General features: G+C 38.4%; 1 protein-coding gene across 2 annotated transcripts in view; it reads left to right on the plus strand.

Annotated features, from left to right (window-relative positions):
* Window positions 1-2,741: 2,741 nt before the first annotated feature.
* Window positions 2,742-15,672, plus strand: part of Tg (Transglutaminase) — a 69,343-nt gene continuing 56,412 nt past the window's right edge. The window contains exon 1 of one of the 2 annotated variants that reach the window (XM_087350621.1): window positions 2,742-2,894. In XM_087350621.1, coding sequence (XP_087206747.1) covers window positions 2,843-2,894 — 52 coding nt within the window. In that variant the 5' untranslated portion in view covers window positions 2,742-2,842. Of the gene's footprint in view, window positions 2,895-12,070; window positions 12,447-15,672 lie in introns of those variants that run through there. The other variant, XM_087350620.1, reaches the window with a different exon arrangement.

Consider the following 15,672-nt stretch of genomic DNA (forward strand, 5'->3'; position numbering starts at 1 on the left):
ATTCCTACTTTGGCTCCTATCAAAACTGAAGTCTTTGGAAACTTGTTATGCAGTGCTTTGTCGATAACCCTGATACGTGTTACAATTTCAAAATGGTGCGATGACGTCCAATTTCCGGTCTGTGTGTGAAATAGCGCAGACCCTGCAGATGTCCGTTGTTCTAAGTCTCCTCGCTGTAGTGTCTGTATTAAGGCTTTGACCGGGATGTTCTTTTGTTAAATCTTATGTCGTACCGCCTGATTCGACTTCTAATGGTGAGGTGAAGTGTTTTCTTCGCGGTACGGTCTGGATTCGTAAATATTATGAAGACGAGCTTCGGCTTCAAAGGGTTAACCAGCTGATTTTCGTAATGGTGAGGTGTAGTGTTTTCTTCGCGGTACGGACTGAATTTATAAATAATATTCAGACGATCTTCGGCTTCAAAGGGTTAAAGACTATCACGATGCTTCATTAAGGTGGTACTCGGTGGCGTATCGTTATATTAACTAAAGCATTGAAGACCACCCATAGAATTAAAATTGGGTCACTATGTTCAAACCAAAATAACACACGTGCACTAGTTTACTATTTTCAGAAGTCCTGGTCTAGACCGGAGTTTAAATATCTCGGTCGGTTGCTAGAAGTTTGAGTATAAATCATCCAAAACCCAGGAAGATCCGAACATTGGTTTATCGGGGGGGGGGGGGGGGGGGGAGGAGAGAAAATGCAGCGGAAATAAACGATTTTTTGTGTCACACTGGCATTGTTTTAAATTATTTCAAGTGTAAATAAACTGTATCAAAGCTAATAGCATCTGCAGATATATCACTGCATGAAAGTTAGAAAATTTCCTGACGGTATAGTCACCATATCGAAAAAATTGTCAAATAAAATACAGATTTTAAAATTCTGAAACCGAAGTTCGTCCAAATAATATAAATTATGAAGTCCCTACGAAAAAAAAAAACACTCCACTCCACCATTACAAGTATTTATTTTTGGTTTATTTATTTCACGACTGTTCTTTCATTAGCTCAGACTACTAACGTCGAAAGAGGGGATTGTAGTGAATAATGAATTGGAAAAGGATGTTGGGGGTAAGCGGTCGCTGCCTTATTTATGGCATTATTCCAGCGGTTTCCTGAGGGACTGAGGAAAACCACGAACCCCCCCCCCCCCCCCAGTCAGAACGGTCTGTCTCCGGGCCGAGATTTGAATCCGGGACCTCTAGAATACGAAGCAGGAGTGTCAACCATTCGACCACTACGTTCGTACTGTTCCTTTTGGTACACATTTGTAACTGTACACTACAGGATGCACACACACCAAAGAAACACTCGTAAAGTTAAGCTATCAGTTGTAAAAAGTAGTGAGTTTTGAACTTTAAAACCTTTTACAATGTATTTTAGCCACTAAATTTTAAATTATTATTATTATTATTATTATTATCCCATTAAATATTCAACACTTTATGGGGTATGTACTTCTATGTACTCGAGACAGACCTTGTCCCTAAGGTACATAGGACAGCAGCTACGTATTTCCGGGATCCATATTATTTTTAGCAAGTGCTACTTGTATTATATAATTTTATTGTTAGATATGACTATATATTATATATTTTACGACAGTTATTATTATTATTATTATAATTAATGTTATTGTTGTTGTTGGACAAACGGAAAATGAAAAATTAGAGCCTGGTGCCTGTGCAATGACGTACGTCGAAACTGACGGTGGCCTCATTTGGCCGACACATGCAATTAGACACAAAAATGAACACGTATAATTAGTGGAATAGTGGGCGTATTAAAGTAGTGTAATAAGTCATCAACACTTAATAAGGCGTATATCCTATTATACCCTATGTACATATTTCTGTACGACGAGTTTCACCTTCGAGTAGAGTAATCTGTATGTAGGACCACCTGAACAAAAATTAAACTGACTTAATAAATTCAATGTAGATTTCAACACCGAATTCAATCCAAATACGTGCACTAGTAGTTTCGGTGATAAATGGAACTGACGGGCAAATGACCTCATTGGTATGCATTTGTGCATAAAAATCCCTGACAACTGACGTGGCTTGTTAATGTTTGCAAGTTGCATCCCTCATGAAATCTCTCCACGCTCTGATTATAATCAAGCAAACTGATAATTATCAGAAGGAAAAATTACCAGCATAATTAATGTCAGTCACCTGAAGACGGGTTTTAGTTCAAGCTCCCCGAAACGTCGTGTACGAAATTTTTTTTCACACAGTGGACACTATCCAGTATATTTGCATATCAATTGGATTGTGGCCTATTTTAAGGTGAAATGCCAGCATGATAGACTATAAAGTAACAAATGACAACTACGAGAAGTTTTAATAAATGTAGTCGGAATCCTGTCTGAGATTCGAACCCGGCCCTGCAGAAATATTTTTATGATTTAAGGACAACAATGTTAAATGAAGACACAGGTTCAGGTTCCAAGTGAATTCAAAACCACAGTACTCGACAGGCCCAAAATCTCTCGGTTACTGGTCTTGGCCTTTGGGTGTCGTTCGCTCCGACAAGATTTGTGTCTCTGTGTGTGAAAAATGAATCTATATTTACCTCACAGTAGGCTTGTCTTTGAAGTGTTATGTATCGACAGGAGAGTCTGGATGTGGGAACGGGTTGGAGGGTGGGGGGGGGGGTAACAGGAACAAAGCGTCTGTGCTGTTAGAGCGTCACCACACACTTCACTGGAACCAGGTGAGAAGGGCAGGGCGAAGTGTGCTGCGTTAGTGAAGCAAAACCGTCTGAAGTGGGAATCAGTTCGTTGTGAACTGTGATTATTGCTATCGAAACCTCGATTAACGTTGGTCAGAGCCATGCGGAAGATATACAGAAGGTACCACAGAGGAGGGTTCTGTAAAGTCCCTGGTATGTATGTGATTTTTACTTGTTTTTACTAGAATTATATTCCAATATTTTCCATTCCAAAACAATCTTTGAAGAAATTGACAGATTATAATGAGACTGTAACACACCCATTAGAGGTTATGTCCATATTTGTAGCTTAATAATTCCTTGCTATTATTAATGACAACGCGGCGGCCATTTGCAGTTAATGAATGGAGAGTGAGTAAAGCAAACATTATCACGTGAACATCAGATCTGACGGCAGATCTTCGACACGCATTCAACGTCAAACATGTTCTGTACGAAACCTTTTTCACAAGTTAACAGTTACAAACATGGCGGTGTTATGAATCTGTTTTGTTGAAGCAGTGATATCAGAGAAACAAAATAACAGTTCAATAATTAATTGAATAGAGGCAAACATTTGATATAGAAGCCCGGAACACGGTATTTATTAATTATGGAAAAGCATTGGATAATGTATTAAACCGCACTGTATCGGAAAATGTCTCTTGTTCGTAGTATATAAAGTCAGATCCGGTGTAACTTAACCTAAAATAAACGGAAACTGTTTAAGGCCGAAACGGAAGGAATACTTAAGGCTGAAAGTAGGACTCTGAAATGTTCATACAGTTCCTACTGTTCTTTCTAGAATTTATCTTGAAGGAACTATTATATTTTAAAATGGAAGGAGTAAAGTTTCAACCGTTCACATGTACAGAAAACGTGAATGAACTGCTGTAGAAAGGAAAGAAAGAATAAATAGAAGAAAGACAAACAACTGAAATTACGTACTTTTCAATAACAGTGGGGTGCACGTTTGCAATATTAAAATTCTGATTCATGATGTGGATCATAAACACAAGGATACATAATTTATCAAAGAAATATAAGTAACCTATTACGTTTGACTGGTTCTCTGAAGTGGTAAAATGCTTAAGTTAGATTACGAGCAACACGTGTAGGGTGTAAGTAGGCAATGGCACTTTCTCGTTTTGCATCTTTTCATTTCTGCACCGACTCTCCTCCTTTGCCCCAAATTGTTACAGATAAGTCGTCTGGATCTGCCTCCTAAACCCTTTGAAATACAAACGCGGTTCGTCCTCATTCACTTGAAGTAGCCTCTTAACCTCCCATCGCATATGAGGTCAAGTTCTTTTTTAAGTCTGCTTCATTTTAATTATTATGAAGCACTCTTACCTAAGTGACTTATTATCCATTTAATCCATCTCCTGGTAGTCTGACTAAACTGGAAAGGTGAAGGGTTTACCTCACTGGTCTGCACAGATCCTCACAATGGCTACATATTTCGTACTGTATCCGTCCCTAGTTGAAAGCAGCTACACGATACCGAAAAATGTTTTACATGAAGATTTTCACAGCTTCATCAGATCTATATTATAATATAAGTAGGCACATCAGTTTATTGACTAGAGCCTTTTTAGGCGTGTTTGCAGTCCTCTGGAGTTTCGACTGTTTGTCTGTCCGTAGGCATGAGAACTTGAGAACGAATAAACTTATTCCGATTAACAAATCTAAAACTTCTTGACGATGGTGAAGAGTCAATTGAATAAAAATTTTCTTGGATATTATCCATCGTCTAGTAAATATAAAACGTAAAACGACGTTTTGGATATAGGGATTAGCTCTATCTAGTGGGCCCAACTGTGTAGGAACCTGAAGACGGAGATAGAGTCCCATCTCCGAAACGTAGTTTTACGTTTTATATTTACTAGACGATGGATAATATCCAAGGAAATTTTTATTTAATTTATTCCGATTAAATTCGATATTGGAGAAGTTTACGAAAAATATTTAAATGTTTTAATTTAAGTTTACGTTAGGAAACTGTGCCATTTTATATAGCATCTTAACTACGTATCTTGACTTTATCTCAAGAAATACCCTCAGAAATTACTTAAATGAGGTTTTTTTACCTTGGATAACCATTTAGCGGAGCATTAATTCCGTGATTAACTACAACACATACTTTTTCAGTAGTTTCTTGGTGTTATTTACGCAAGGTTAATAGATCATTCCACACGAAATAGATCAATTACTTCATCAGGAGATCGCAATTAAAAAAGTAAAGCAATGATTGATTTCTTATTGCGTCAGATTTTATTTAAGTCTACTAAAGCAGTGTTCTGTCCCAACACGACTTTGAAGCATGAATTAAACAGGTTTTAAGCCTTTGAGCGTATTTAGTTTGTCTTTTAGTGTGTGTAGCTGTCAAAGTGGCCTCGTGGACTGGAGGCTTGGGCCTTGTGTCGCTTGGTAACTGGGACCACGGGTTCGAATCCCACTCAAGCCATGGATGTTTGTCCGCGTGTTTCTGTGTTGTGCTCTCCTGTGTACATGTAGAGGCCTTGCGACAGGCTGATCACTCATCCAAGGAGTCCTATCAACTGTCTAATAGATCAAGCCAACGAAACGTTGGGACCCGCAGATGCTCAGGGCACTGAAGAACGGGTCGTTCCCAGTATCATAAGTAAGTTTAGTTTGTATAATAACAATGAACAGCAAAGCCTGGGTATTGTTTGTTTGTTTATTCAGTATTTTGTATTTTACTTCTCTTAAATTTGAAAATGTATCAACTGTTAATAGTTAATTACACGTGAATTTAATGTATGTTTGTTGAAAGGGTTTATCGTGGTCATAATTTAGTTCGGTAAAGAGTTGTAATGGTATGGATTATCTCGAAGTAAACAAATTTTATATCATTTTATGTTTGTTTGCGCGTGTAATTTGTATATAATCCCATAAGCTTAACTCGCCTGTTAAGTATAGATACTGTACAGGCTCCCTTCTGAAAAATATGATGCTGTTTGATTATTTAAGCTTCGTACATTAGGTTACTACTTCTCCTTGAGCAACTGTTGAACTTTCTGAAGAAATCAAATTAGACCTGCTAGCTCGAAAACGAAACACTGCTAGACGTAGTGACATATCTCAGTAATGATTGATTTTGTTGAAGAAAGTTCTTTTACTAATTTTTAACCTGTTTAAAGTTACGATTGCACATTGTAGATGGGCTGAAGCCCTAACCGATTCTTTCACTGTCAATATTTGCATGATCTTTCGTGTATCCTCGTTCACGTAATCCGCCAGGACCATCGTACCTCACATTATGGCAGGATATAAATGGAGACTGTGACAATGAGCTCTGTTATTGTTAGTCATATTCAAGGCCTCCGTACAGGCCCCAGATCTCATAGAGTTCCTCAGACGTGGGCCTTTTGGTCACCCTAAGTCAGGGCCTCCTTAGATTAAGGCGCATTAGACGCAAGATAAATCCGAGCCTGGATGACACGTGGGAGGGAGGGGAAGACAACGAAGATCTTGAACATGTGGGGAGATAACCCAATATTTCCTTGTACACTCTCAGATGTGAAATTATTAAGTTTCAGTGTAGGAAAATCCCAGCAGTTGAGACAAAATTAAAAGGAGAATAGATGTTTTAAATTTCAGTGGACATACTCAGACAGAAGTTTTGCCTTCTTACACTCTGCGCTTCCAAATCTTAATTTCATATCTTTCTGTGACGGAGCTAAAGCTCAGAGTTATTCTTCGCCCACTGCAGCACCAAGTACTCCAGTTGCCATAAACTCCTGGTCCTATTTTGGCTATTTTTGGTTTTAAACTTCCTTCTGGAACTTACCGACACTTGGTCTTTGCCTGATAAAGTCTGCTTACAGAACAGTTGCCTTCTCAGCGCAGTTTTAGGTTAGGTAGCATTTTATTATAAATCGCCATGAAAAATTTGTAAGTTGTCCTCATTTATGATCAGTTGGTCCCCGAGTGCGTACAAAGGGCGAAATCGACTCCGGGTCTGGAAAGGTTTGATAACCATTGATGTACTGTACAGATGGAAATTAATTCTTCATTATGTGCGAATCATCTACATTCATAAAATGAACGTAAAATTCAGTATGTACTGTACTGTACTAATCAATCTGATTAAATATGCCCCCTGTAGCACTCAATAATCTTTGATGAAAAACAAATCAACACGAATAAATCGTACTTGTTTGTTTCCAGGAATTGTTTGTTCAGTACACTACAGTTTCGTGACCCTAGATACGACAGCATGACGTGACCTTTAGATGAAATGCAGAGCTGCGTAAAATGGACGAATTATTTGTAGGCATACATTTCCACTTCGACCAATGCGAATGGGAAAGGGAATCCATAATTTCCTCCTCATATAGTGCACACCAGCTACCCCAAAAGAGTTCTTTCGTGTCCTCTTTGCTTGATATTGATGGAAAGAAATACAAATCTTCAGATACCACGAACAACCCTCTTTAAATTCTGTTTTTAACATTTTAATCATCGCCCTGTTGATGGAGGCAATAAGTTTATGTGAAACGTCGGTCAAGACAGCCATCTTCGAGGAAAGGTAAAGTTTCCCTAACCTGAGAAATGTTCTGTGTAGAAGTATAGGAAGAATAGGCTAGTTGTACATCTCAATATAATTAAAACTACAAGAAGCAGAGGCTTCAATGAGAAGCTAACAGTCGCTCAGCTACACAGCACGTTCTCCGGACGGTTCTTTGCCATATTAACAAGAGCCCCCCAGTGGTCTTGGTACTGAGCTATTGGAATTCGGACCGCATCGTCATATCTTATTTCTTTAACATCCGTTAAGGAGTATCCTTCCGTCTGAAGTAGTTTTTCCCTTCGGAATTTTTGACCACAATTTTGTGCGCATTTCTTTTTCTCTCTCACACATCTTATTACTTCCTGATTAATGTCACTCATAACACTTGGCGAAAGCTCCATTGGTAGTAATTGAGCAAAGAAGTCATCTTCATACTCCGGAAACTTTGCACACCGGAAGTGGTCAGCCCACCACTCCATACTTATTGTATACGATTCTGAGACGGCCCCAGAGTCAGTATGTACGTAGTGTCAAAGATAAATTCTGTCCTGTCTGCTGGAAATTAAGCTAAACCACTCAGCCTGTAGCCTAGTCATTTTTGCTGTGAGTTGTGTAGGTTTATTTAATAATACAGGAATATATATTTGTATCTCAGAAACTTTTTATAGGGGGTGTGGATAAATCTCGTGGTTTATGAACCTTTGCTAACCATGATCATCACCCTGATGATGGAGGCAATAAGTTCCTCTGAACCGTCGTTAAACTTATACCAGACTACACGATGCAACATCCGAGAAGCAGTTAATCACCTTCGTACTTGCCGCCGTCAGAACCTAAAATTCTACCTACTGTCACAGTAGTCAAATCAAAAAGAATGGGCATGTAACTTGAGCAAAATTATGAGGGGAAATCTTCTGGAAAGCGGCTAGTTTGACATCCAAGAAGAAGATGTCACAACATTAAAATTTGTCTTAGGTGCGTAGCTTTGGAAGATATGATGTGTTTTGAAATGCTTCAGAATCTTGTCCAATGGCAATGCTGAAAGAGTTTATCAAATCTAAAACTTCTTGACGATGGTGAAGAGTCAATTGAATAAAAATTTTCTTGGATATTATCCATCGTCTAGTAAATATAAAACGTAAAACGACGTTTCGGAGATGGGACTCTATCTCCGTCTTCAGGTTCCTACACAGTTGGGCCCACTAGATAGAGCTAATCCCTGGATGTGCGGGCATTTACTATACACGAATGTGATAGCAACAAACCTCTTGAAGCAGACACAGTTAAATTTTCTATTGTACCTAAAAACCACGCCATCCAGAACACTCAAATTAAACTCGTCAGCACTAAATGAAGCCGAGTTTCCGAAATTAATATTTCATTCGCCAATCCGAGTTAAATGTTGCTCTGTGAATTGTGTATTGAAGTCCGGGTGTGTGACCTAGAGCCGGTGACTTCGAAAAAAAAAATTCCTGGAATCGAACCTTGGTCGTCTAGGCGGCAACCAGTTATGTAAGCGACTGACATGCTGGTAGCCCCGAAGCATCGAAACTTCTTTTAATCTGTCGGCACAAAAGCTATGTCCACCTGAAAATGTCGACAAATGCATTAAATTATTTCTAGCCATGTTGCAACATAATTTGCAATGTTAGATTGTGGAATTATTCTTCAGATTTCGTACTACCTACAGTTGACAGCTGCTGTTCCAGATTGAATTCTCGTTAAAACTTTAGTCACGTCCGTCTAGAACAGCACGATATGTATTATGTCATGTAATTATTACAAACTCGAGGAGGATGAGTTGGAACGTAGCGTCTGTTGCGTCTTCAAATCCACTTGTGTTTTTTTCCTTTGCATGAAGTCCGGTGATTATGGTGGGATATTCGTACCGATAGTACCACAGGTCAGTGCTTGGCTTGCCCTCAGGAACCAAGTGCCGATGGAAACAAGACACTAGAGCCCTCGCGGAGAACACATTCAGCTCAGACAGGTTATATCATGTTATATTCTATATTCTTATCTTCTTGCTCACGTGATAATGAAGCTACGGATGACCCTTGGGAACACATGATGAGAGTTTCTTGATCAGATTCGTCTGAGAATTCATTATGAGATAAAGAATGTTTTAAGAAGTTGTTGATATTTCTGTGATCAAAAGGGCGATTGATGAAGTCTGCTCCCATCGCAAGGCAGAGAAGGGCGATACAGATATCCTCGAACCCAGTGTGTGACCTTCTACCATCTGTCCATCTTTTTAACTCGTACTGTCGTTATAATTCATCTAAGTGGAGGGGATATTTACTCATTAGCGAATTATCACACGTAGTTTGTCAATAGCTGTCTGCTATGTTGATGAGTCGTCTGCTTACGAATGATGATATCACTCTTAATTGTGATTTCTACATATAAGGAAACTATGTAAATGCATTCTTTTCACCGGAACAAAAACTGGAAACACCTTCATGTCGCCGATTTTAACACCGATCGCATTTACGCACTCCTTGCTCGAAGTCTAGTAATAATGGGAAAGCTACTTCTTCGGGTGTGTCAGTCTGCATGTTTAAATTGTCATTATTCTTTGCCCTTCAGAACCTTCAGACAGGCGACTGTATGATGCACGGCTGAGTTAATCAGCATCCCACTCTTTAGCTGTATTTGTAGAAGGATTAATATGCATTAAGTTAATATAATTGCGTCATATTGTGAATTAAAATTTAATTATTCGTGTTTTTTTCCCCCGTCTAATCACAATTGTATATAAATAAAATTTATACATAAGATATTAAAATATCATTTACATATTTGGTACATCTTTTTTACTGTACAATTGTGATTAGACGGAAAAAAAACACGAATAATTAAAAGATTAATATGCAGTCAGAATTTGGGCTGAAATATCAAGTATCAAAATATGAAGTATCAAAATAAAATGAGAGTGTGTAACTTACAAATTAAGCAAAGACTCTTACCGTACGGTTGATTGGTTACCTCTCTTCGAAAGCCCAGGCGTCGATGTAAGACCGGAGATCAGATATTTTGACTGATTTGTTCTGGTGTTTCTCATTTCCTCAAGGCATATTCCTTGAATTAAGTTTTACTTCAAAATTCTTCCTAGTTTCTTCTGTTACTTTTAAATTTAGCGTTTTATAACTCGTGCTATTAAGAAAGTTTAGTAAACAATTAAACTAAGGAAGAGACAGTTTAACCTCGAAGGCTTGTATCTGAAACTTACGTCATGACAAAAGAAACAACAGTCCAAGAATGCTAAGACTTTTAAATTAAATCGTTGTGTCGGAGTTCTAAAATGCTGAAGTAATCTTGGCCAATTTTAAGGTGCTAGCCCAAATGGTACAGGAGGTATTACAGTCAGGGAGAAATGAAGATCTGATTGAATTCGGGAAAATCTTGCTATCATGCAATTCAGAATGCTTTGTCTTCCCGTCTGCTATCTAAAAACCTAAAGGTTAAGACATTCAGAACCTTCTTTTGTTCTGTATAGGCGTGACATTTATCTCTCACGTTAAAGGAATAACAGATTGAGATTTTTTTTGAGATTAGAGTGCTGAGGAGAATATCTGGACCTAAGAGGGACAAAGTGTCAGGGGACTGTCCTGGTGAGGGGTCTCTATAATTTGTATTTTTACCGAAAATTTTTAGAACAATAAATCAAGGAGGATGAGATTGGCGGAGCATGTAGCGTGCACAAGTGTGGTGAGAACAGCGCAGAACATTTTGCTTGTATAGCTTGAAAGGTCGATACCACACGGAATGTTTAAGCGTAGGTGGAAGGATGATATTAAAATGGATCTCAGGGAAATATGATTTGAGGGTATGGTTTGGATTCGTATGGCTAAGGATGGGGACTATTATTTAATTCATTATCGTTTTTTAATTAATTGTATTGAAGCCAAGATGCATTTAATTATTTAAACGTTCGATTATTACACCCCCAGTTTGAATATTTGTTTCGTAATTGTTTTTATGGAAAGGTAAGAATTGCGTTCTATCAATTGATTCGTCATTCTAAAATCTAAATATAATTCCCTTGTACACGAGAAAGATCTTGTGTGACTTGGAAGAATTCTTGGGACAAGAGAAGAAAAAAGTGTACACCAACATTTTGAAAATACGCTCTGCTGTTTTACGTATATCATCGGCCTTGATTTTTAGTTATTGCAGACATAATTTCACTTTTACTTGGTCACTCGAACTTTTTGCTTTGTATAGTATTTTATGAAAAATTCACCAGAGGCCTATCAAAATCTTTCGCATCTTCATCTGATATAGTATTTTTTACAACGACCCACTGGGTTTAAGCCTCTTGAAAAGTGAAGGTCTTTTTTGAATACACACGAATCAAGATCATAATCTCCCGACGACATTTAATTTATACCTCCCAATATCAAACTTCTTGTAAACTCGTTAATCAGCTTCGGAGATGAAACATTACGGATATGAATTGCCCGTTATGGATTATATTTTATGTACTTCATGCAGAGAACGCACAATGAATGCGATTCCAAATGTTCTAAGAATCAGTGACACATTTCTCCCGAATAACCTCACTACTGTTAGTCAGTTATTATAATTCTGTTTGGATTACGTCATAATTGCAGCGAGTAGGCTGCTATGTAAAAATTCCAGTGAAGCATACGTTAAGAGCTGCTCACTGGAGCTAACGGAGATATCCTATTGGTGTGCAACAAGGTCATGTGGTTAGGGAGTGCCATCTCCAGCGATGGACTCACCGTGAAAAAAAAAATGTATAAGTTCAGAAACCACCACTAGACTGCTCTGGTGTCGTTCTCCTTGGAGTCTTCGGAGGAATTGTGCGGACGTGCGATCTCAGCCAAAATCAGTGAGAGGCCAATCAAGCACCGACTACCAGCGAGTGAACAGTCAGTCTGTGAGAAGGCGAGGTGTTGATTAGGTGTCTAGTTTAAATCCAGCGGCGTGTGTCTGACAGTTCGGCGCGAAACTTGTTTCTGTGAAGATTTTTTTTAAAAAAAGAGTCAAAATAAGCTGAGATAAAACAGGTTCTAGAATGGGCAATTGTTGTTCGTCTTTTCGGGCAGTATTTAAGCCCAATGAAGGCACCAGCCTGACCCCTCTTGCCCCCACTAGAGGTTCAACAAGAAGGCCGGAGAGCCTTCCAAAGCCTCCCACCACAGTTGACGGAACCAGCAAACGTAAGTTTTGTAAATGTTATTCAAACCAGAGCTTGTATGCATTATAAGGTGCGTGTGGTATACTTGAATACTTACTTAAACATCAGACTACCAAATTTTAACAGCCTTTGGTCGGAGTCAGCGCTGACAAATCCGCGAAAGATTTGTTCATGAAAGGACCAACGTTTATAGTAAGAGTAAAAACAGATGTGCGATCATTGTGTATTGTCTCTCGTGTGTGAAATTCTAGTTACTCCATAGTTTACATCAGAATATATCATTGATATCCGGCCTGGGAACTCTAGTAACAAGGCCCTCGAAATTAGTTGTTAATTTAACATTTGAGAGTTTTCTGTGGTAATTCGTATGTAATTCGTGGTGAAGCATTGGTACGTAAAACTGGTTATTAGTTCTGACCTTGGTTCCAACACAGGGAAGAAAAACCCTGACTACCCTCCATGTTGTTCAGTCATAGACATTGTTGCATTCCGATACAAATTATAAGAAGCTGCAAGTGAACAGCTACGGAGACCCTAAAGATGGCTTTCAAAATTGAGTCCATGTCGTTTTGCATTTCCACTGGTTATAATTATTGCGATTTGTACACGGTGTCAGTATGCTTATTATTCAACTAAATGAATCGATTGTATGTTTTAGGTTAGGTTAATGAGTGAATGATAATTTTAATTTTACGTGAAATCTGCACAATTCATAAGGTATGATGGAGTGGATTCATGTGGCTAAGGATAGGAAAGTGAACACAGCAGTGCCCATTTTGGTTTCTTAATAAGGCAGTTTCTTGATTAGTTGAGTGACTATCAGCTTTTACCCCGTGCGGACAGTTATCGATTTATTTTATCGTTCCAATTGTTTCTATATTTATGCAAGTGACTTGCATTTTCTTTCGTCCCGAGAGCAAACCCATATATATATAACGCTGGCCTTGTAATCCTGGGGTCTCGGGTTCGATTCCCGGCGGTGCCCGAATTTATAACTTGTGTTGGGCAAGGCCGTGGTCTAGGCAACACGGAGTTTTCCTCCGTGGCATCCCAACAATTACTCCATTCACACACAGAAGAAGGCAATGGCAAACCACTTCTGGATCATCTGCCAAGAACGTATATGAACAGGTCCCAGTCCGAGAAAAGGATGGAAGGATCCTGTTCATATGGACCTGTCGTCAGACAGAACACTACAAATAAAATATATATATATATATCGGACTGGACTGATTTGCGTAACATAAAATTTAAATAAAATTGCCTTTATTTCTTTCAATCTTCATGTAGTACCTCATAACATTAATCTTGAAGTTATTTTATGATAGGACAGTTTTAAGACGTTTGTCTTGGATATAAATTATGTACTTATAAATAAATGACAGACATGAAAAATATCGACACGTTGCAAATCAGGTAATATTATTATTGGCCGTCTTCAAACAACAGATCAGTATAACAATCTCTAGAATTTAATTACATTTTATTTCATTTATGAAGCTACATGTTTCGGACACATGGTCTTCGTCAGGGATCACAACCTGACTCTCCAAGGAACAAATCATTAACCCTAACCAACTTTACGTTAACATAAGATAATATGAATAAGTATTTCTGACAAAATTTAAGTATAAATAGGCACTTTGTGACGAAAGATACAAATTTTATACGGTGTCTGGTTTGTGGATTTATGTAATGAAGTAGGTTTTCTCAATATAATGTTTAATTTAGAATCGATTCTTGGGTTATTTAACGATATTGTATCAGCTGTAGACATGTAACGACTTGATTTGAAGTAACTGTGACGTATTTCTAAGGTGCCGTCTCAGTGGCCACGCGGTCTGAGGCGTGGGCCTTGTGACGCTTGGTCACTGGGACCGTGGGTTCGAATCCCATTCAAGCCATGGATGTTTTTCTATGTTGTGCTGTCCTAGGCACTTGAAGAACGGGTCGTCTTAAGTATTTTAAGGCATTCTTCCAGCCGGGAGAGACCAAAATCTTCTGACAGTTGTAGGGCGATAAGACACTACATTTTTCAAATCGCCCTCCGCGGACGTGAAACTGTAGGGTTGGGGAACGTTCTTATGTGTCGTGTCATCGAAGTACTAAGTTGTAACCCGTGGTACAGGAGGGATCAATCAATCAGTCGGCTTCGCAATGCGAGAAAGTATCGCATCGGGTTCTTACAACCACTCGGTATTAATAATGATTATGTCATGTGATTGTTAAGACTTGTAAATGCACTGATGAGGTGATTGCTCAATGGCTGTGTTAACGGAAATGACTTGTCGGAATTGAAGCACGTAAAACTTTCACGAATTCTTAAGCAGTATTTTATGAATAAGTTCCGTAAGTATGACCGAAAACATCGCTCATGACACATTAAAATAAATAACATTTTATTTGCCGTAGACTTGAGAAGAATAATTGTATTTTAAGGATGAACTAGATATGACGACCCTCCGCCATAAAAAAATCTCAGGATAACCAATCATATACAATTTTATTTGAAGGTACCTGCCAGACGCCCTGAATTTTTTCAGTTTTAATTATTCCTTAAATACTAATTACATATTATTAGGTATGCAGAACACCTTAATGGTGACTCAGCTGATAATAAAGCAGTGTCTGTCGTGATATTGACAAGGAGTGGAATTACGTTGATATTATAAACGGTCGAATTATTGAGGAACGCGAATCGACGTTTCCGTGTATAGTGTTCCGGAGCACGTGCGTCTGGTGACTCCGGGCAGTCAGGATACAAATAGAACGGGCATGAACGTGTCGGAAGGAAGGAAGGAACATGTGCTTCTGTCATCGAGTTTGAAAAGTCTCTTTTGCAGAGTTAATAGGAAATGCACTAGACCCGAAACACATAAACGTTTCCCACAGAACTACTCCGTCCAATTTTAGTTTTTACAGCAATGATTTCTCAGAAAATGTTTGCCACCGAGTCTTTTAAAGCGCAAAGACTGGAAACCTTATTTTAATTATAGAAACTAGAAAATTTTCATTTCCATTGTGTTGTATTGTTTAACAAAATATTATTTGTTTGTTTATTACGTTAGTAAATGTGTCAAAAAGGGTTAATTAATTTCTTCCGTTGAAGAATGTTTTTCTCAAACAGATGATAAGTTATTCAATCTTCTTTTATTAGGGAACCCAGAAGTCGGTAAGCATCGCAGAAAGTCTACTTTGGACCCTGTCTTAAGCCTCAATCCTGTCCTGATCCTCTAGACCAGTGGTAT

Source organism: Zootermopsis nevadensis, unplaced genomic scaffold, assembly GCF_977971745.1.
Source record: "Zootermopsis nevadensis isolate Lab colony 2312 unplaced genomic scaffold, Znev_1.0 Znev_ptg000017l, whole genome shotgun sequence".
NCBI classification, from domain to species: domain Eukaryota; kingdom Metazoa; phylum Arthropoda; class Insecta; order Blattodea; family Termopsidae; genus Zootermopsis; species Zootermopsis nevadensis.